Consider the following 23,785-nt stretch of genomic DNA (forward strand, 5'->3'; position numbering starts at 1 on the left):
CTATCTAAAGGGGCATGGCCTTGTCATATCTTGGTTAAAATCAATGACCTTAGGTGAGTGATGCTTTTGACCAAAAAGGGCTTTCTATTATTTTCCCAGAAGATTTATGCCTAGCCAAAGGAAAGAGAATGGAATTGAAGACAAAGGGAGTTATTTGTCTTCTCTGTGCTTAGGTGTGTGTATTGTTGGTATGTATCAGATCCTATGCCTTTCAGTGATGTTTACTGTCAAACATATAATATCAGTGTGTGACAGCTACATTGAGCTAAAAGAACATGGTGAAGTCTGATTTATATAATAAAGTTGATGTTTTGTTTGTCAGGTAACAGAAACACGGACTGGTCCTCTTGGCTGCAGTAACTATGACAACTTAGATTCTGTCAGTTCTGTTCTGGTTCAGAGTCCTGAGAATAAGATTCAGTTGCAAGGTATGTAGCTAAAACTTCATTAATTCTCTACAAGTCTGGATAACAATTACCCAGTTGTGATTTCTTTCTCCTTCCCTTCCCCCACCCCCTCCCTCTTCCTCCTCCTCCTCCTCCTCCTCCTCCTCCTCCTTCTTCTTCTTCTTCTTCTTCTTCTTCTTCTTCACAAGCCATATATGCAGCACTAGGCTGTTAAAATTCTTATAAAATGCTAATTTCCTATTTTTAATTGCTAATAACATTCTATACCAGATGAAGAAAATGTTAAAATTCATTTTACTTCTTAAATTAGGTAATCTGTGGCAATTGAAAATTTATCATGATATTTTACTTCTATACAGTAATCTTTATCTCAATATGTAGCTGTGTTTTCATAGGTTTGTCTGGGTTTGACTTTTTCCTTATAGATTCTAGTAAAAGTTGTAGCCATATCAATGCACAGAGTAGCATGAACTGTTGACATTTTAAGTATAACATAATATCTAAGCATTTCGGCTCAGGTCATGATCTCACATTTTCGTGAGTTCAAGCCCCATGGCTTGGGGCTCTCTCTCTCCCTCTGTCTGTCCCCTCCCCCATCTGCACTGTCTCTACCTCTCTCAAAATCAATAAATGAACTTTAAAAACAAGTAAATAACTAAACAAACAAACATAGCCTAATATGGTACATAGAGCTGAGTTTGTCCTCTGATAGACACTTATTTGAGAATATATTAACAAAATATTTATATTTGCATTACTTCCATCATAGAGATAGATTATGTGATAATGGTAATAATTTGCCTTTTGTTTTCTATTGCTATATTTTGTAAGAAAACTCAATAGAGGATTTTTAAATAACTTGTAACATATATATACTGTCCTCAAATGGGTCATTGGTGTGTGTACTTATTTATTACTTATTTATAATGACAGGAAAGGTTATGAATACACGTGTTTAAACATGTACTAGTTGAAGAAGTTCAGAAAGGCCTTGTTTGTGGGGACATATTATCTAAATTAAGTTGACTGATCAACTTGATCAATTTTCAGTCACTCTTCTCTAGTCTACCTTTTCTCTCGTCTACTTTTTTCTCTAACTACATAAGTTAGAGCTGAATTTACATTATTCAGTTTTACCTAAGAATGCTCTAAAGTTCCAGAAATTCAGACATTTTCCCTCAACACTTCAATTTTCAAAAATGTAATAGCTTTGGGTTACTTAAATTTACCCTAAATAATAAATGAATCTCATCTCTTTTCAATTGTATACAAATGAAAAAGGAAGTACTTAAAAATTTAAACTTTGAATGCCATCCAATTTCTCATTATCAATTTTGGATATAAAGTTATTGAAATATTTTTTTCTTACTTAAACAAATGTACTCTACTGATATTACATGTAATTCTCTACTCCTTACTCTTTTCTAATGTATGGATTAACTTGTCATCAGAGCATTAAGTTTAATAGAAAAGGATTTGGAATATTTATATGACATATGTTTATTGATTTATTATTAAAATGTATTTATTAACATGAGTTATTATTTTTTTATTTGTGAATCACTGTGCTTAGTTTTTAGAATATTATATTATAAAAGCAAAGCTTCAACCTCTTATCTGTCTTGAAAAACAATTAGCACAGGAATAAGTGAAGCAGCGCTTCTTTTTTGAATAATTATTGTTTCAACCTTTTACCATTTCTGTGAGTAATGCAGAAACCTGTATCTCTATTTTTCACCTTTTCTATTTTCCAGGCCTCTATTTTCAATTGTCTGCCACAACTTTATGTGTACCCCTGTGGTGCCAAGACCTTTCCAAAGATAATTTCAGGAAATTAATATCAAAATCCTCAACTCCCCATGTGTTCTTTCTGAGACTTCATCTTTATTGAGAGTCCGAGTATTTATGTTGATTTACTTGTTCAACCTCACCATTAATACTAGCCCTTCTCCACTTAAAAAAAAAAAAACAACAACAACAACAGCAAAGCATTAGTTGATTCTGGATCAACATTCCCAGGATACATTCCTTTGAAATGTATAAAAGATTTTAGGTGACTATATTTGACAAGTGGAAACACTGGTGTCTCGAAGTAGAATTTCATCAGAGCAAGGAAAGCATCAATAAGAATTATTCAAGGTAAAAGCATCAGGCAACAAATTCAGAACAAAACTCCATGACCTCACTATATTAGAATGAACATTCTGAAATGAGATGTCAAAGAGATGCACACAGAACATTAATTTTGACCTAAAAAAACTGAAATCAAATGTTTTCTGGCAGTGAGGAAGCTAGGTTTACCTGCTTGTTTGTCCTCGAGATCTGGCTTCACCGGTTAGCTTACAAACAGACACTTCAAAACTTGAAAAAGCCATACCTGCAACTCCAAATTATTGATGATGATACATGTAATATATGACAAAGAGTAACTCATAAGAAAGTGTTAACAAATATACTAACATTAATATATTCATATTAATATATTAATAACATTCCAATGTTTGCAACGCCTGGTTAATTTAACATATCAAACAAAGTACTTCTGAGTGAAAGGGTAAAGGAGTTATGAAAAGTCATTTATTAAGTCTTGGTAATAACTTTTTGGTAAAATTCCCAGAAACTGAGATGTGAATGATTCATATGATTGAGTAACAAATACTTTTCCAGATCAGTTGGTTCTTAATGTTTTATTTCAACAAAATTGACAGAGGACTGGTTTATTATCAAATAGGAGATTTATTGATAGGTCACTGTAATTGTTTTGTTTTGTTTTGTTTTTGTTTTTGTTTTGCTTATAGTAAAAATTTAAAGATAGTGCCTCATAAAACTGTTTTATTTCCTATTTTCTTTATTTATTGATGTATTGGAACAAATTTTCTTTTTTCTTTTTTTAAATATTCTTGAGAGTTTATTAGAGACTAGTTTCACAGGCCATAAGGAAATAGAAGGACTATGTACAGCATTTCAGGAAACAGGCAGGGAGCTGAGGAGGGCAAGAACAGTCTAGGGCCTTGGTGGGCGCATTCCCGGGGGAGGAGACCACCAAAGGGAAACCAGACAACTTCATGAGACTGAACACAAAGGCATAACAAACAAACAGGCCTGTGGTAACTTGGCCCCGGGCAATCGGGCCCATGCCTTTGTGGACTACATCCATATCTCTGTGGCCACAGGTCAAATAAAGCATCTCATCCCCCTGGAAGGCTGTTGCATCCTGAAAGGGGCATGCTCGTTGGACTTCCTCATCCATGAGGATCCTCACTGTGGGACCCGTGGGAATCCTCATGCCAGGTGGTGGGTCCATCATGCCTGGAGGGGGTTCCTCTCAACCCTTAGGTGGGGAAGGACACCACAGCCAGGTGGATACTGGGTTGGGGCCCCGGCAATACTGGCTATAGCAGCAACTGCAGCAACCTAAATGCCTCTTCCTTGGGGGGGTCATCACCTGTTGGGCTGGCCCACCAACCCCTCGGCCGGGCACAGAAAGTCCTGCAGGAGTGTGGGGCATTGGAACACCACCTCGGATTCCTCTGTCATCAGCTCTGCTAATCCCTGGGCCTCTGGCAGCTCCAGCAGGTGTCACTCAGACGATGTCAGTATCTTTGGGAAGAGGTCCCTCTCCTGGCATTGAGACCAGTTTCTCCTCCCCAAGCAGCACCAGACCAAGGACTTCCTTCTTTCTCTTCCTGTTTTGAATTCTTTGGCATGATCTTCCTAAACTCATTACAGTCACAGAGGATCAGATTCACACGCTTGTTTAAAGCCTTGAAGGTGCCAATGAAGATACACGGGAGTCTTGAGGGATGCACCTTATCCTGTAGTCGATGTACTGCAGCATCGTGCTGCTTTTGTCCACAGTCATGGTGGCCGTTCTGATGGCTCCCATTCCCGCCAGATTCACAATGGCAGGGGCTTGGATGCCAGCCCACTTCCCTGGAACAGATTTCTTAGAGCTTAACATATATACGGATGAAAAGCAGGAAAATGATTTTTATTAACATATATTTCTAGCCAAAAAACCCATAAACTAATAAACACTAAAACCCTATCAAGTCACTAAAATCCTGTGTTTTCAATAAGATGGTAACATTTGTTTTTAAAGATTATTTACCAATACATGTACTAAATTTAAATCTACTGAGTTGTGTGTTACCAGTAATTATAATGATTACATCGAGAGCTAACATTCTTTAGCTTGAAGATTTTCATTATTAGAAAAGTACATATTGAAGTGCAGGTGGCTCACTTGGTTAAGCATCTGACTCTTGGTTTTGGCTGAGGTCATGATCTCAGGGTTTGTGAGTCTGAGCTGGCACTGGGCTCTGTGCTAACAGAACAGAGCTTGCTTGGGATTCTCTCTCTCTCTCTCTCTCTCTCTCTCTCTCTCTCTGTCCCGCGTCTGCTTGTGTGTTCTCTCTTTCGCTGTCAAAATAATAAATAAACTTAAAAAATTAAACAAAAGAAAAGCATGTATTGTATAATTTATGCCATAAAATTTTATGTTATCTCTACTTGTCAGTAAAATATACACACATCATCAATTATTTATTTTCATAGCAGTGATATGTGACTGAGGTCAGGAAAGATGCTTATTAGTGAATATATATTAGAACAAAAATATGTAGGGATCGTGAAATGAATTAACAAACACATATGCACATACACACACCTCACTCATAAATTCTTTCTAGTAGATGTTATTAGATCCCAAATTGCCAGGACAAGCATCCATTGTTACATAAGGAAATACAATGTAATATTTTTATTTTAAAATAGAATTATTTTTTTGTTTGTTTAATGCTTTTGTGTTTATTTTGAGATAGCACAAGCTGGGGGAGGGACAGACAGAGCAGAGAGAATCCCAAGCAGGCTCTGTACTCTCACTATGGAGCCCATTGAGGGGTTTGATCTCATGAACCAGAAGATCATGTACCTGGTCAAATTGGAGGCTTAACAGACTGAGCCACACAGGTGCCCCAAAAGAGAAATATTTATAATGCAACAAATTGCTACTCTTGGTTTATTTAATATGTGATGAAAATTTTAGATGGCAACTTGATAATGTCCAAGGAATTCCTTAGTTTTTCACGCTATTTTGGATGAACAGCATTGAAGAGCACTAGTCAGCTGGTCATTTTCACTTTGCTGCTTGTCTTGCCAGAAAGTATATTTTGCCTTGCCAGAACATATATTTGCACGTTACAGCTTTCTTCGTGTCTCATCAATTTTGAAAAATTTTTAATATATTTATTCATCAAATATTGCTTTTTTCCTTCTTACCTCTTATTCTGGGGTTCCACTAAATATATTTTTAGACCTTTTAGTCATGACTTATATATCTTTTATACTGTCTTCTGTATTTTATATTCTTTTGCCTTTTTTTTTATTACTTTGTATTCAATATTTTTATGACATATTACAGTTTGCTTATTATCTGTTTATTTCTAGCCTGCTATTAGTCCATCAGTGATTTCTTAACTTCAGTTTGCAGAATTTCCATTGGGTTATCATTTATAATTTCCAGTGCCCTGTTTCATATGCTCCCTTTAACAGAACATCCTGGGCTCAGAACTCAGCTTCCTTAAGCAATGGCTCAGTGCCAAGTAGACCTTCTGTAATTAGTATTTTGGTGTTTTTACTCTATTTTTCCTGTACATTAAAAAAAAAAAATCCCCAGGAGAGCCTTAAAAAACTCAAAAAGGTTTTGAGTGATTTGTCTCTAGACTTCTTCCCCATCCCCCAAAAAACTTTTTACAGAATGTCAGTTTTCTTCTTGCAGGGATAGATAAATAGATAGATAAAGAGATAAACATAATTGTAAAATCCAATTTTGTAGTAAATGGCAATTAGGTATTGGCCAGATGTTTCTTTTTCTTTTTCTTTTTATATACTGATCACTTTGAATATTTACCTTTTTTATTAAATTTTCCTATGTAACAAGATGGCTGAAATTGAGACTATTTTCTTGAAGTATCATAATAAATACTAAACAAGTAAAGAACCCTAAATATTAATCATATAGACTTATCTTCATTTTTGAATGTTTTCCTCAGAGATATCAATTCACTAAACTTGCATGTAGACAAGTAATGAATCATATCATAGAGCTGTCTTAATACATGGCAAGGACATGAACTGTGTAACAATGGAAATCAGTCCATCTGCTTCCTTGTAGTCTCAATGATCACTCCTGAATAACAGGGTTGGATAAGTTATGCATTGTTAATAACAAGAGATAAGCATTATCATCAACATTCTGTAACTCCTTTACCATTGCCACAACCCATTGTCTTGTGATATCTATGTAAATGTGGGCTAATAGTCTGAAAGTAAAAGAAAATATTGAAAACTACTTGAAATCATGTGGTGGAAAATAAATGCATCTCTTTTTAAAGGTATAGGAAGGTAGGTTCTACCTACATTATGTAAAAATAACTAAATATTCTAAACAATTAGGTTAAGGAGACAAAGGAAGAGAAATACCATATAATTTTGTTCATATGTGGAATTTAAAAAAACAAAAAAAAAAAATGAGCAGAGAGAGAAAGAGAGAGACAAACCAAGAAATAGATTCTTTCTTAATTATAGAAAACGAAATGATGGTTACCGGAGGTGGGGAAGATGGGTTAAATAGGTGATGGGGCTCCAGGAGTGGACTTGTTGACATGAGCGCTGAGTGATGTAGGGAAGTGTTGAATCACTATACTGTACCCCTGAAACTAATATAACACTGTATGCTAACTAACTGGAATTAAAATGAACATTTTAGGGACGCCTGGGTGGCTCAGTCTGGTCTGACAGGTCAGAGCCTGGAACGTGTTTTGGATTCTGTGTCTCCGTCTCTCTCTGCCCCTCCCCCACTCTTGCTCTGTCTCTCACTGTCTCAAAAATAAATAAAATATAAAGAAAAAAATTAAAAATAAAAAAAATAAAATGAAAACTTCAAAAACTTTTTTTTACATAAATGAAGAAACAAAGAGCCAATTAAATTTTTTAAAAAATCAGGTAATCTGAGGGATTAAACACCTCTATCATTTCTGGGATTCTTGGACAGTGCACAGAATCAGCGCATGTTGAAAAGAATTACAAATATTTGCAATTTTGAAGGCTTAGATCATTTTCTTTCTTTTTTCTTTCTTTTTTTTTCTCTTTCTTTTTTTGGCTTAGATAATTTTCTAATGATTGTTTAAAAAAATTTTTTTTAATGTTTTTATTTATTTTTGAGACAGAGAGAGACAGAGCTCAAGCAGGGGGTGGGGCAGAGAGACAGGGAGACACAGAATCCGAAGCAGGGTCCAGTCTCTGAGCTGTCAGCACAGAGCCTGACGTGGCGCTGGAACTCACAAATTGCAAGATCAAGACCTGAGCTGAAGTCGGTTGCTTAACTCACTGAGCCACCCAGGTGCCCCTATTTTTAATTGTTTTTAAATGTTTGTTTATTTTTTGAGAGAGAGGGAGACAGAGCGCAAGCGGGGGAGGGGCAGAGAGCGAGGGAGACACAGAACCTGAAGCAGCCTCCAGGCTCTGAGCCATCAGCACAGAGCCTGATGCGGGGCTCAAACTCACAGACCGTGAGATCATGACCTGAGCCAAAGTCGGACGCTCAAACAACTGAGCCACCCAAGTACCCCTCTAATGATTGTTTTAAATCCATGACTTATATATTAAATTGTTGGCCTTTTTTGAAGATTTTAAATATGTGTTATACCTTTTTTCTTTGTCAAAAAACAAAAAACAACTTATTTGCATGTTATGCTCTTTCAGGGCTGCAAGTCCTCCTTCCAGACTATCTTCAGGAGCGTTTTGTACAAGCGGCTTTGAGCTACATTGCTTGCAATTCAGAGGGAGAGTTCATCTGCAAGGACAATGATTGCTGGTGTCAATGTGGTCCCAAATTTCCAGAATGCAACTGCCCCTCCATGGACATTCAAGCCATGGAAGAGAATCTTCTTCGAATAACTGAAACCTGGAAAGCCTACAACGGTGACTTTGAGGAATCAGGTAAGATAAGTTTTAATGCAACACTTAAACTTGGTCAGAAATAAAAAACAAAAAATACTATACTGAAACGGCTACTTTCTTTTTGGAAGAAACTATTACATAATTGGAAAGCCTTTTATTTAATTTCTGTTATTATTGCTTCAAATAGACATCTATATCACTTTTATTACCAATGATTCTGTATTTTACTGAAAACATATTGTGCTTTGTGTATTGCTATGTACCATGGGCACTAGAACCTAACCTGCTCTTGAACTCATGTATTAGTCATTTAAGAAAGAAAGCTTTTGCCTTTCTCGATATAAGAATTTATCATCTGATTTCTCTGATATATCTCTAGCCTTTTCTAATAGCCCATGGGTTTCATTTGTGAGGCAAAAACGCAGAGAGCATTTGTTTGTCCTATACCTTCTTTACATTAACATGAATTTCATGAATGTGCACCTTCACTGAACTCTTTATTTTTTAATCAAATTTAAATCAATTTTGATTTATGTTTGTGGGTTTTTGTTTTTGTTATATCTGAATTTTTATGAGTGTGTATATGTGCTTTCAATATTGTTTCTTATTGATTACATAGCCTGTAATAGCTTTCATTTCATAAAGCACTGAATTTTAATAAAAGATTAAGGATGTGTCAACATAAAATTGAAAATGTTGATAAAAGCATATATAATAATACAAGATAAAAGAATAATTAAAATCCTTAGATTATGGTGAGCATAATTGTATAGTTATTACTCAAAAGTGTTGGGCATGTCTAACTTTCAAATGGGCAAAAGAGGTTTTAACTTCCAAGAGGCCAGACTTATAGGACTGAGTGTTAGAATTTTTCTGGTGATTGGGTTAGCCAAACATACTTAAAGAGTGACAACAAAATTCAACATCCATTCATGATAAAAGAACTCAACAAATTAGGCATGGAAGGGACATATCTCAACAAAATAAAGACCATCTAGGACAAGTCCACAGCTAACATCAGATAAGAAACAATACAATTGATGGTTGCAACAAATCATCTTTTTTGTGGAATAGAACCACCAAATTATAAAATAAGAGGGTAGGCAAATAAATGTAGGAAGGATTGATGAATTTAGAAATTCTTGAGGTATATTTTGATCAAAATAGTGCTTAATAAGTAACACTTTTCAATTATAAATATTTTCAAATATAAATACTTCTATTTATAAAAACAGGAAGAACTGTTTAGAATCAAAGATCCTTATCCCCTTGAAATTGTTGGAAAATCTTATGAATCTCTCTTTCTACAGTTTATATATTTTTTCTTTTTTTAAGTTTTAATTTAAAATCCACTAAGTTAACATACAGTGTAATATTAATTTCAAGTGTACAGTATAGTGATTCAACACTTTCATACAATAATGGGTGCTCATCCCAAGCGCACGCCTTAATAGCCATCACCTGTTTAATTCATCCCCCATCTACCTCCCCTCTGGTAACCATCAGTTTGCTCTTTATAGCTAAGACTCTGTTTCTTGGTTTGCCTTCCTCTCTTTTTTTTTCCCTTTTGTTCGTTTTGTTTCTTAAACTCCATATATGAGTGAAATCATATGTTATTTGTCTTTCTCTGACTGACTTATTTCCATCTGCAGCCACGTCATTGCAAATGGCAAGATTTCATTTTTTATGACTGAGTACAACGTCTTCTTTATCCATTCATCAGTCAGTGGGCACATGGACCGTTTACATAATTTGGCCTTTGTAGATAATGCTGCTATAAACATTGAGGTGCATGTATCCCTTTGAATGAGTATTTTTCTATTCTTTGGGTAAATACATAGTAGTGCAATTGCTGGCTCACAGGGTAGTTCTGTTGTTAACTTTTTGAGAAGTCTTCATATTGTTTTTCAAAGTGGCTGCACCAGTTTACATTCCCACCAACAGTGCAAAAGGCATCCAAATGAACAAGGAAGAAGTAAAACTTTCAGTATTTGCAGATGATATGATACTGTCTATAAAAAGTCCAAAAGATTCCACACACACACACACACACACACACACACACACAAACCTGCTAGAACTGATAAAAAAAATTTGGTAAGATCACAGGACACAAAACCAATGTACATAAATCTGTTGCATTTCTATACACCAATAATGAAGCAACAGAGAGAGAAATTACAGAATCAATCCTATTTATAAATGCACCAAAACCAATAAGCTATCTAGGAATAAACCTAATGAATTTCTAATCTCAAATTTTTCTTTCTAATTTTCCCAGTAGAATAGTCAGATACCATGCCTGAGACATTTGTAATGTTTTATTCATGCATACCATCTAATGTTTAAAAATAATTATGGACTACAGCACTTTTAGATAAATTATAATATACGGTAGTCTCCCTGGGTTTAAATGAAAAAAAAAAACAACAACAACAACTTCCATTTCATAGTACAGTGTATGATAGGTTAGATCAGGGAATCCTCTGGGCCTCTGTATATTTGTGGAATTCACACAGGAATGCTACATTTTTTATTTTGCCTTGGAAATTTATTGAAATAGAGGGCACCTGGGTGGCTCAGTTAGTTAAGCATCTGACTTCAGCTCAGGTCATGATCTCACAGTTTATGAGTTCAAGCCCCACATTGGGCTCTGTGCTGACAGCTCAGAGCCTGGAGCCTGCTTCAGATTCTGTGTCTCTCTCTCTGCCCCTCCCCGCTCTCATCTGTCTCTGTCTTTCAAAAATAAATAAACATTAAATTTTTTTAAAGCAAAGTTTATTAAAATACAAATCACCAAAAGAGCATTTGGATTTTGTTTCCAGGTAGAATGTAGTATATTGAAGTAAGGCAGCACTTCCATTGATAGTGCTAGGAAGGTAAATAATTTTTTAAATTATATTTTTACGCATGTAATAGGTCACAAAAGCAACAAAACTAACTGAAATAAAATTTCTGACTGGAGGTATAAGCTGGCGATTCACATTTTTCTTTCCCTCCTTTCTTTCTCCCCTCCTCCCTCCTCCTTCCCTCTCTCCCTCCCTTCCTCCCTCCCTCCTTCCCTCCCTGCTTCTTTCCTTCCTTTCTTTTATTCACTAATTTACTTAGTTCTGTGAACATTTGACAGTTCTTGATTTAGAGTAGACTCTGAGGACTGTGCATTTAGCCACTCAAAGAGTGGCTGAAGGAAGAAAGATAAACCTGCAAAACTTTCAGTGGTTGTGGACATCGGAGTGACAAAATTCTAGATCTGATGGACCTAAAGAAGTTCAGTTTTAATACAAGGTATTTGCTGAATTTGAGACAGTGCTAGATGCTATAAAATGATTCAAAAGTCTCTGAAAGTGGAAAGAAGTTAATCACAGACTTTCAAGAGCTTAAGACAAAAACTCTCGAAAAGGAGGAGCTTGAAAATAAAACTGGCAAGGATGGAAAACCCCTACAGAAAATGATGAATTGACACAGTTTCTATAGCTGCTTTTCCCTGGGGCACATTTATCAGTTCCAGTCAGAGCTAGAAGCTGAGAACCTAGGATTAACTCTTGGAAAATGCTGCTCTTCCAGAACACTGAAACCAGAAGAATATTTTGCATTTAGTGTAGATCACAGAGAGAATATTGGAGACTTAAAGGCTTTTAATTTCATGGCCAGTCTCCTCTTTAAAAATGTTTGTCTTATTTTGAATCTACCTGTGGCAGATGACTAAAGAGATAAACTAAAATCTCTCAGTGATAAAATGGAATCTTTGCAGTGTTACAGACCTGAAGAAGCAAATGCTCAAAAGGTGGATAATTGAAAGTTTGAAAGAACCACACTTTAACAACAGGGGAGACCCAGAAGTAGGTTGAGTCCCATACAATTATAGCCCAGCACTAATGCAGTTTAAATCTTGATCTTAAGGAGTTGACCCTGAAAAAATTAAATCCCATAGCATCTGTTAAATATGGAGAGGGTGGCCTCTTGAGGTTGAAAGATTTTCTAAAGAGTCTGCAGTTCTTTTGATATATGATGGACATAAAACCCTAATTTACAACATATGTGAGCACACAAGACCTTGTAGGTAATGTCAAAGAGAAAAGAAACCAGACAATAGATGTCAGATGACTCCAATATTGAAATTAGTAGAAAAGATTTCGGATAATTGTTATTAAAATGTTCAAAAAACGAAAGGAAAGAAATGATAGTGTAGATGAAGATGTTGAAACATTCACCAAGATTTGGAATCTACAGAGGTGGACTAAAGGACATTCTAAAACATAAAAGTACAGTAACTGAAATCAATAGCTCAGTCTTTTTAATAAGAGTTTTAATAAGAGTTTTGGCACAATGGATGGCAAGGTTAGTGAATGTGAAGACAGATGAATAGAACAGACAAAATGGACGCAGTGAGGAAAGCAATCACAAAATATTGGAGACATGCATACAAGGTCTAACATATTTTTTAATCTGAGGCATAGGAGGAGTAGGTGGTAAAATGGCATAAACGATATGCAGAGACATAATGGATACAATTTGTTTTTAACTAAGAATCCATACAAGTCAACCTACAGATAAAAAAGCACAGCAAACACAAACACAAAGAAAGATAAATAGAAAGAAAACCACAGATAGACACATCATAGAGAAACTTTTGGGGAGAAAAGGGCAGAAAATAGTTTTCAATATAATTAGAGAAAAAAAAAGACATTACTCTCAGTGGAGTAATAATAGGTCTGACTCACCAAAAAACAAAAGATTTTGACATCTTTAAAAATAAAAAAAATAACTATTGATTTATAATTATTTACCAGTCCACAGCTTTTCAAAACTGAGGCTGAAAATAAAGATGTGTTCAGACAAGAAATGCTGGGAAAAGACATAGAAATGCAAAGAGGAAGAGGAATAATAGAGTAAGCAAATATATGAGAGTGAATACAAGTGAATATCAACTGTACAAAATAATAATTATAATGTGATGTGGAAACAATATAGATGTATATAGAATTTTGATATATTACAATAGTATAATAATGAGTGATGAATGGAAAGAGTTAATATTCTCAGTATTCCAAGGTGCTCCTATTGCTAAGGATGTGTTAAGTGATGTAATTTGTATTAGAGTGAAATCAATCAAAGACATATATTCATAATCTCTATGATAATTCTAAAATAAGGAAAAATGCTTAAAATCTAGAAGAAGGAAATCAAATAAAAATATTTTATTACCCCCACAAAAGACAATAAAGTAGAAAATAGAAGAAGAATCATCTGTATCAAGTAGATAATCCAGTTATAAAGGGATAAGTTTAGATTGTACTTTCAGTAAATTGTAACTGGTCAGATATAATCCCACTATAATGGTTATTTATATTAAATATTATATTTTTCTTATCACATTAAATATTCTAAATAAAAGACCACAGGACTGGTTAAAATAACATAGCAATAATAATAACAATAATAGTAATAAGAGATTATTTGTTATTTACTAGTGACATGCTAAGGACATAGATAAATTGAGGTTAAAGGGTGGAAAAAAATATGTAATGTAAACCTAGCTAAAAGTGCTAATTTATAATACAAGATATATTAATGGAAATAAAATATTTTATGCTAATAAAACAGTCAATCCAACAGAAATATAAGTATTAATTTATATGAACTACAAAATGAAAATTGTACCCCATCAGTTAACTAGTCAATTTAGACTTTATTTAAGACTATTGTAATTGGGGCGCCTGGGTGGCTCAGTTAGTTAAGCATCAGGTCATGATCTTACAGTTTGTGAGTTTGAATTCTGTGTGGGGCTCTATGCTGACAGCTCAGAGCCTGGATGGAGCCTGCTTTGGATTCTGTCTCCATCTCTATCTGCCTCTCTCTCTCTCTCTCTCTCTCTCTCTCTCTCTCTCTCAAAAATAAATAAACATTAAAAAAATTGAGACTAAGGAGAGAGACTTACAGTAAGGAAGAGAAGTTGAACTCAAATCCTCTGAAACAAAATGAGGGAGGATTTTTTAAACATTGGGATTAGCTCATGGTAAAGTACAAGAAAACATGACCAGGAAAGCTGGTCAACATGATTAAGCTAGCCGTGTTTGCTAATTGTCCCTTATTTAAGTTTGTCTTCTACTTTCCCCCAGAGGCTGGAGAATAGAGGTACTATCTCCTTTTCTTTGGATGATTACATTTCCAAGAGGTCACTCCCAGATCCTTGAGAAAGTCTTTATGGTTTATAAAGGATTTATATCTTAAAAAGGACACAGAAAGAATTTACCAATGCAAATTTTCATACAAAAAGGGAAATCAGGGGCCTGAAGAAACCTGTTCAAAATTTAGTGAATGTTGTGAATAAAATCCCAAATATTGACAGTAAAATACAAAAAAAAAAAAAGAAATTTAAAATTTCTGTAATTAAAAACAGCATTAAAAATGAGAAGGCAAGGGGCACCTGGTTAGCTCAGTTGGTTAAGCATTTGACCCTTGGTTTTGGCTCAGTCATGATCTTGTGATTTGTGAGTTTGAGCCCCAAGTCAGTCTCTGAGTTCTTAGCATGGAACAAGTTTGGGATTCTCTTTCTCCCTCTCTCTCTGCCCCTCCCCTGGTTGTGCTCTATTTCTTTCCCTCAAAATAAAAAAATAAACTTAAAAAAAATGAGAAGGCAATTTATATAGAAGGAGAACATATTTGCAAGACATCTGTCGAACAAGAAACTCCTATGAATAATATATACAGAAATCCTTCTAATCGATTAAAAAAAAATCTATAAAGAAATGGTCAAAATATTTCAACACCTTGAAAAAGAGGAACTCCAAATGGAAAATAATTACACAACAAAGTGTTCAATAGCATTAGTAATCAAAAAAAAAGGCAAGTAGAGTCATAAAGCCACTCATGATAGCACTACTTACCTACTAGAATGGCTAAAATTTAAAAAAAGAAAGGAAGAAGGGGAAGAGGAAGGGGAAGAAAAAGAGAAAGAAGTGGGGGGAGGGGAAGAGACAGGGGAAAGGGAAAGAGAAGGGGAAGGGACATTATTCTCAACACTCTGAAAGCAGAAAATACCAAAATGCCTATCAAGAGGAAAAGAGTAAAAAAATCACATTTACACAATGGAATTCTATGAAGCTAAGTGAATAAATGATCTACCCAGGATGATATAAATAAATCTAAGTATCAAATTGAGCAAAAGACCAAAAGCAAAAGTATACGTACTATGTGATTCCATTTATATGAAGTATAAAAATAAGCAAAGTTCATCTACCCTAGTCCAAGTGGGGGCTTCAGTTCCTTTGCTGAGGCAAGTGCTGATGTGACAGATGAGGGTCTGAGGTGCTTCTTTGGTGCTAAAAAGTCATTATCCCTCACTCCGGAGGCTGCTACAATGGCATGTTCCGTTTTTGAAAATTCTGAGTTCACACCTACGATATGTGCATCTTACTCTATTTATATCATAATTTAATACAAATTAAAAATTAAGAGCAAGAATCCTGGCATGTAAATAATCAGAAGGACATACTTCCAGAATAATTGAACAAAGTAAACATTTTTAATGCTCATTATATGTTATGTGCCAAAATATGTAATTGGTGAAAAATTAGTCAGAAATATTCAATGGCCAGAGGCTCCGAACTACTAGCTAAAAGCTAATGCTAATTACAGTCGGACTTTTTCACCCCCACCACTATCAAACAAAAAAAAAAAGTCAGACTTTTTCATCTTAACTCCTGTGTGTACTGTCCATCTCAGGTTAAAACCACATTCTTACCATATCGGTTCAATTGTGTCAATGTTGAAAAAAAATGATTTACTGAATCAATCTATGTTTGGATGATATTTCTGAAACTATTTACAATATTGACAAAACATATTTTTTTGTTTCAATTGGTATATACTGTATTTATTTAGCTGAATCAAATTTAATTTGAAGAGTGACCCTACTTTGCTGTAATTTTTTGATTCATGATAGATAATATTGAGGTGTTTTTTTTTTTTTCAATTTCAATATAAAGATAAAGAATGAATCTAAACTTTTTATTAACACACTACATCTTTGGTAAAACCACATTCACTTACGCACACAACAGGTAAAATATTTTTACTGGACTCCTTTCAAAACTAGTGAAATGTATGGAAGGGCACACTTCATAGTTTTGAGAAGAGTTTTTTCCTGAGAAAGAAAATTTCCTTTTTTTGCCTCTTAGACATAAGCAAAACATAAAAAGTAATGAGGCAGATATTGCATTGGGAAAAGGTTTTCAAATGATCTCATCACCCACAGGCTCCTATAAGTGAATAGACTTTATTCTAAGTACTTTGATTGTAAGGAAATGCACCAACTTATATCATTTTGATTAAGAATGATGATAAGGTGATTTTCAAATATTTAAGTTTACTTGACAACTTTCTAATGCAAGCAATTAACGAATCTAACATATATTTTTATAGAAGCTGAAGAAAAAATACATTTCAGATTCTATTGGAGCAGGATAACTTGTTTGTAAATACGTTTCTGTTTTGTGTGTTTTCTCTTATCACCAAGTATAAAATTAAATCAGCTGACCAGATTAGTGTACGTTGCTAAGCCATTTTTATATTTGGTTATATATGATTCATTTTGTTTTGTAATACAAGTCTTGGAAAACATGCCTTTTACAGCCTGCCAAAAAGGTGTCAGATAATTTCAAAATAGAATGTATTTTTTTCATATCTTGCAACCTGAGAGAATTTTGGTTGTAAGAACTATATTTGAATAAATGTATTTATTCTCTACCTTTATATTTTCAGAAACAAATTAATGTTGTTCAATAAGAAACACTGGTGGCATATATGCAACAGCAATTATCTAGGATCTAGGATAGAGATACAGGGAAAGAAAGGATCTAGGATAGAGATACAGGGAAAGGCATAGGGAGATATAGATGCAGACAGCAAACGAAACATGTGCACACAGTAACAGTAACCAAACAAACATTGATGTCTCCTATATAATTTGAAAAAAACAATATTTTTGCCAATTGCTACCCAGGTTTTGGTCAGGAATTCTATCCTAATGAAAAACCTGGAAGACTTTACAGTTTTAGAGATGTATCTAAATAAATAAACTTAAAATTTATTTTGATTTGGATCATGCCATCATTTACTAAAATTACTAGAAAAATAACCACTATCTAGGTAACAATATAGCATCTTTTCCATATAATATCCTAAGTTATCCTTAATTCTTCTTTGGATGAATAAGAAACTTAATTATTTAAGCTACAACTATGGAATATAATGATACAAGTGATAGCTAATCTTTAAGTAGTAACTAATCTTAAAAAAAATAAAGGGCTTTACATACAGCACAAATCTTTTAGAATTTTTTGACATGACATCTTTACTCTTTGGAGAAATTGTGTCATCACTTGGTATGTGGGAAATCTAAGGTGTATTGTATGTTGTCAACATAAATCTCGATCAGAATCATGTCCTATTAAATGTAAGGATATTCGTTTAATAAACCAGGAATGACAGCTGGAGGCCACCTTGTAATGGAAAGTGTTTAGGTGTTACTTTTAGAGAACACTGTCCATTTGACACTTCATCTGAAAAATGGATAAACTTTTTAATGTTATAAAGAGAAATTGTATGGACTATAAAAGTTGGGTTAACTTTATTTACAAATGTTTTTTTTAAATATAGACTATTATTAATTTTCTTTCCCCAGAGCAGTTTCTCCTTCAGATGATAGTTAATTATAACTTTACAGAAAAACAATATTTTCCAGAGAAAATAAGTGCATCTGAATAAAACCCTTGAATTTTAACTAACTGTCCAGTTTACATGTTATAATCTTTAATGAAATCTTACTGTTTGCTGCTCAGTATTCACCACTAAAGAGCCTCAAATTTTCTTTAAGGAACTGCCCCCATTCCCATTCTTAGTATTGCCGTGTATGGTACTTCGCTCATACTGAGATCCAGAATTGCACTCTGATTAATGCAAGCAAATCACCAGAATCCACTCCCTTAGCTACATAGATCAGTTTAAGACACATGAAAAATTGGGTCAATGAGACCCAGAAATATATTTCCCAGGAGTATTTGAAGGAGATGAAAGATGCCTATTTTTTCCACTATAGCTATAGGGAATGTTATTAATTTTTCTTCTTAGATAAGAAGAGCATAGTCTTAAGACCTGTAGAGTGCCATCTTGCAACTATAGGAATTGCTTGACCCATGCAGGACGGAAAAATATATTTCTTTGGTTACATTGTTGTGCTGTTAAATCACTCCTGCTTCAAGGTCACCTTTTCTTTAGTTTCAGTTACATGAACCAGTAAACTTCCTTCATTGTGTAGGGACTTTGAGATGATCTACCATTCATGACTGGCTAGTAATAACTGCAGTAATCAACAACCCCCAAATATCTTTGGATTGTAACATCAATGTTTATTTCTTCCTCACATGACTATGGCAACTTTGCTGGCAATTTTGCTCTCTGCCCTCGTTCTAAGGCTCAGGCTGACAGACCAGGCCCCATGGGGAAGAGTGATCACCACAGAGAAGGAAAATAACATGGCAGGTGATACGTGTATTAAGTCTTAAAGCTTAGCCAAAAAGTGATACATAACACCAATGCTAAATTTCATTGGTCAAAACAAGTTATCCTTGCCTACCTAAAGAGGGATCTTTTTCCTTAAAAGAGATCCTTAATATTTATAAAAAGTTGTAATGATTTCACGCTCCATTGTTCTGATTACTAGATATTCAATTTCCTCCTCTTCTCAGATGCAGAACCCGCATCCCCATGAAAGACAGAACCTAAGTCCCATCTATTACTGTGTTGAGCTCAGAGGAGTGATACTTGGCAACCTCTTAATCCAATCCATATGTGGTTTCTTTTTTTACAGAGACATGAACCAAACAGCAAGTTATGTGTCCCAGACATACCATACACCAAGATAGAATCAACCAGGATAATTATAGTGAGCACCTCCACCTAGAAAGGGGAAAAACAGGGAACACAAAACAATCTTGTTGGTACCAATGATGAAATTCTATTCCGAAGACATTTTGAAAATTCTATTCCGAAGACATTTTGAGGGCCCCAGACCTGAGAATATCCCTTGATTGGTCCTCAATTTTTACCTCTGGGAGTGGCTCTCTTGTTGACTGTTTCCAAATTCCAAAGTATGTGTGATCTTTCTATTCCATTTCCTCCTTAGTCACATGTGAGGTGAGAATCAGAAAATGTGACTGGGGAACCACTTTCTCAGTCTGCTTTCTGCCCAAACATTGGAAGGTCATTTTAAATCTTAAACTGCACATTTTTTTTTTAACCCGGGTTCATGGGTTCTTTGGCAGTACAACTTATGTAAAAATTTGCTGCTCTTTTATCCATTTGAATTCAATGAATTCCATGGGCCAACAGCCACACCCGCAGTTTTTCCTAGAGATGCCTTCCATATTTGTTTTTTTCTTTTCTTTTCTTTTCCATCCTATTTCCTTTCCTACCTCTCTCATTTGAATCATGGGATTTTCTTAGACTTCTTTACTTGTGCCTTGTCCAATTAAGAATATGTGCTGAGTGCTACACCTTTTTTGGGCAAATTCTGTAAGACACATTAATCTATTCTGCGGTTGTGAAAAAAAACGTGAGGCCAGATACTAAATTTTATATTTGTTATGAAGGGGTGCCTGGGTGGCTCAGTCGGTTAAGCATTCAACTTCGGCTCAGGTCATGATCTCACGGTCCGTGAGTTCGAGCCCCGAGCGAGCTCTGTGCTGACAGCTCAGAACCTGGAGCCTGCTTCTGATTCTGTGTCTCCCTCTCTCTCTGACCCTCCCCCCATTCATGCTCTGTCTCTCTCTGTCTCAAAAATAAATAAACGTTATATTTGTCATGAGACATTGATCGTTGTAACAGAGTCATTCATTTTAATATTGGGAGGTGAAAAGCAGTTCCCACTTTCAAACTCTACCTGCTTCATTGCTTCTGTATTTATTCCCTTTTGTTTCTGCTTATAAACTCCCTAATTCTTTTCTAAGTCTGAGGTAGTACTTCAGACACAAAACCTAGGCAATGCTATACAAATGCACAATCCAAAGCTCATGTCGAAGTGTGACATTACCATTTGTCTTTTCCTCATACCACTCGTGCGTCGTGAGTGGGCTGCAGGGTCTCCTGTATGTCTCTTCACTCCAGGCCTTGGGCTGACGGTGCAGCCTCTGCCCGGAGCAATGTGTCACTGAGACGGAGGACAATACCTGGCCATCCCTTACCAGAAGCAGCCATTAGCAATCGAACATTCTATTTTATGACATTTTCTCTGGCACTTGGAGCTTATTGGTCACGTGATCTCCATCCCCAGTTACCACGGGCAAGAGTTTTACTAGCCGTTTTCCCACTGCTTAACCTGGATTGTCATCATTCCAGCTCTGGCAAAGTGGCCTTGACACATTCTTGATCAACTCAGTCAGTGTCACAACTGTAGGCTTTTGCTTTCTCCAGCCCACCCCACCCCTTCCATTCCTTGCTCCCATTTTCGTGTAAGTCAAGATCAGCTTGGTAGCACTACAACAACAAACCTCTACCATCTCAGCTATAAACAGAGGTCACTTCCCACCTATACAGCATGCCCACACAGGTTAGTGGGAGTATTGGCACTGCCTTGTCCTCACTCCTGGATGGAGGCTGAAGGGCATGTGGCCACCTGGAGTGGTTTGCTTATGGAGGCAGCGGGAAGAGTGCAGTAAATCGTCGCTGGCTCTTATGTGAATTGCTGAGAATTCATATTAATTCCCAGCAACGCACATTACCTATGATCACATTCCATTGCCAGGACTAATTTCAAAGGAAACAGAGAAATGCCACTTTACCATATGCCCCAAAAGAAGAGGATCTAGAATATTTCTGAACACCCAAAATATCAGCCACAGTTGTTTTTCAGATACAACTAAAAAAATCATATTCTGTAGCATCTAACTGATACTCAGGTGGGAATATATATTTTGCCCTTGCTATCTGAAATTCTACAGTCTTCTGTATTAACAGCAAAAGGAGATTTGCATATTGTTAAGTGACCTTTGGCACATTCAGTCCACTACACCTATTGTTTTGTCCCAACTAAATACCTGAACATTAGATCAACAAACAAACATTTTTAGCAACAAGCTATGTGATCATTAGCAAGTCATTTAATCCCTTAAAATTTTCGCTACCTCATTCGTCATTCAGTTGCCTTGTTTAGATTAAAGGAACTGTATATAAAATTCTTATTCAAAATTGACTATCACATATAATATTGCCTTCTAATGGGTTAAGCTTCTTGGCAATCATATTCTTATATTTATAGTGTATTTGTTTTAAAGGGATTGGTGACTAGACTACAAGAGCAGGGGAAAGAAAATAAGCTTTTTACAACATGAAGTCTCAATTGCAATTCTCACAGTATCTAGGTATGTTTTAATTTATTGTGAGAATCTTTTATTGGATATACTGTAACTTAGAGATAGCCTAGAGAATTAGACAGAGTATTCAGCTTCAAGACTGATACAGCAAAATCAATTTGGTTTTCACTGCTGTTTGTTCTGATTGGTCAGCATTTCTGCTCTGATTCATCAATGCCTGGCTGTATCATATTTAATATATTATGAATATCACCTTTGCCATTACCAAATTTTATTCTGTACTTCAATTAATTTTTTAACATCATCTGAAATAAGATGGCTGTAGAGTGCCAAGCAGGTGTTTTATGTAATGATTCCTGATTTAGATCCCAAAAGGCCGTCTGCCAAATGCAATCTACCTGTTCTAGTTCGCTTGATGTATTTCCATACCTAGATCAGTGTCATCATCCCAACTGTGTAAAAAAGTTTGATATTCCTTGAGGGCAGAGAACATCATATTTCTTTTTGTCATTACACAAAAAACTAGTAAAGTGTGCTATATTTAGAAGACACATTATACATCACCGTATATGTTGATTGATTGATGAATGAGATAACAAAATATATGTGTGGCCAGACATTGCCCAGGAATTTATTTCGATCTACCTCATTCACTGCCTCTTGAATGTCACAGTGACTGTAAGACTATTCATCTTTTCAAAAGGTAACTCTGAAAAACAATTCTAAAAAACAAAAATACTTTACCTCTTATATTGTATTTCTTTTTTACCCAGGTATTTTAGGAATTTTTTTTCTTATTTCCGATCACTCAAATCCGAGTAAGAGTGTGAACAACTGCCATGTATTTCCCCTCATAATAAGATGATAGATTGTATAGATGCACCAGAACACAAAGATGTAATGCTTTTTCCATCACTTTGAATTTATTTGTTATGAAGAATTATCTCTCAATATATACATGTGTTTGTTCTAAAGCTATCGTAGTCAGTATTTATTAGAACTCATAATTTGGTCATCTCTCTGGTTTAGTCTAAAACAAATCATTCAAGGCTTTGATTCAGTATCATAAAAACAAAATAGTAGTGACTTCATTAAGTGTTTTATTGTTTGTTTTTCTCATATAGACATAGACTGTGGCAAAGAGAGATTAATAAATAATACTGTGTGTTCAGGGAATTTTTACTTGCTACTGTATGGCCAGTTTTATAAGAATATATGTGATGACCTTTCAGGGTTGTGTGCACTTTATGCTACCATTTGGGTCGTTTTGATAAAAATGGTCATTCATTTCAAATAGAAACTTTAGGAAAACAGGACAAAGGCTTTGACCACTCAGTGCATTCATACCTTCTACAGTTGCCTCATAATGGTCACATAGACTTTGTTAAAATCTTCTAATGTTGTATACTAAGTACTTCTATATTAACTATATATAACTATATTAACTATTCCATTGTATACATTTAATGTCTAGATGGTATTCCCTTATTATTACAAACTAACAAGTAATTCTATTCATCCATTTTCAGAGATTGTCCTTTGTGTTTTAGAATTTCATTATTTTTCTAAAGCAAACGAATCAACTCTTTATATGGATGTAGAGTGAATTTTGTTGTTTTTTACATGAAATGCTTTGCCATTTATTTCACTGATAAATGAAGACAGCAATATGTGGAATTTTAATTGGGTTATTGGATTCATGCACATAATCTAATGGTAGGACATTAGAAATTAACATAATGTCAAGGTATATCCCGTAAAATTTTTATGTGGTCATCAGATCTTTAATATTAGATATGGGATGCCTGGGTGGCTCAGTTGGTTAAGTGTCCAACTTTGGCTCAGTTCATGATCTCACAGTTCATGGGTTTGAGCCCTGCATTGGGCTCTGTGCTGACAGCTCAGAGCCTGGAACCTGCTTTAGATTCTGTATCTCCCTCTTTCTCTGCCCATCCCCTAGTTGCACTCTGTCTCTCTCTCAACAATAAATAAACATTACAAAGAAAAGAAAAGAAAAGAAAAGAAAAGAAAAGAAAAGAAAAGAAA

The 23,785-nt window shown here is 35.1% G+C and overlaps 1 protein-coding gene and 1 pseudogene across 2 annotated transcripts in view; one reads left to right on the plus strand and one right to left on the minus strand.

The window, feature by feature from the left end:
- The window catches only part of BRINP3 (BMP/retinoic acid inducible neural specific 3), a 384,838-nt gene that overhangs the window by 252,221 nt on the left and 108,832 nt on the right, over positions 1-23,785 (plus strand). For both annotated transcript variants that reach the window (XM_049634554.1, XM_049634555.1), the window contains 2 exons: positions 323-428; positions 8,172-8,408. In XM_049634554.1, the coding sequence (XP_049490511.1) occupies positions 323-428; positions 8,172-8,408 (343 nt within the window). The remainder of the gene's footprint in view (positions 1-322; positions 429-8,171; positions 8,409-23,785) is intronic.
- LOC125926010 (small nuclear ribonucleoprotein-associated protein B-like) lies at positions 3,358-4,269 on the minus strand (annotated as a pseudogene).

This window comes from Panthera uncia, chromosome F1 (assembly GCF_023721935.1).
Source record: "Panthera uncia isolate 11264 chromosome F1, Puncia_PCG_1.0, whole genome shotgun sequence".
NCBI lineage: Eukaryota > Metazoa > Chordata > Mammalia > Carnivora > Felidae > Panthera > Panthera uncia.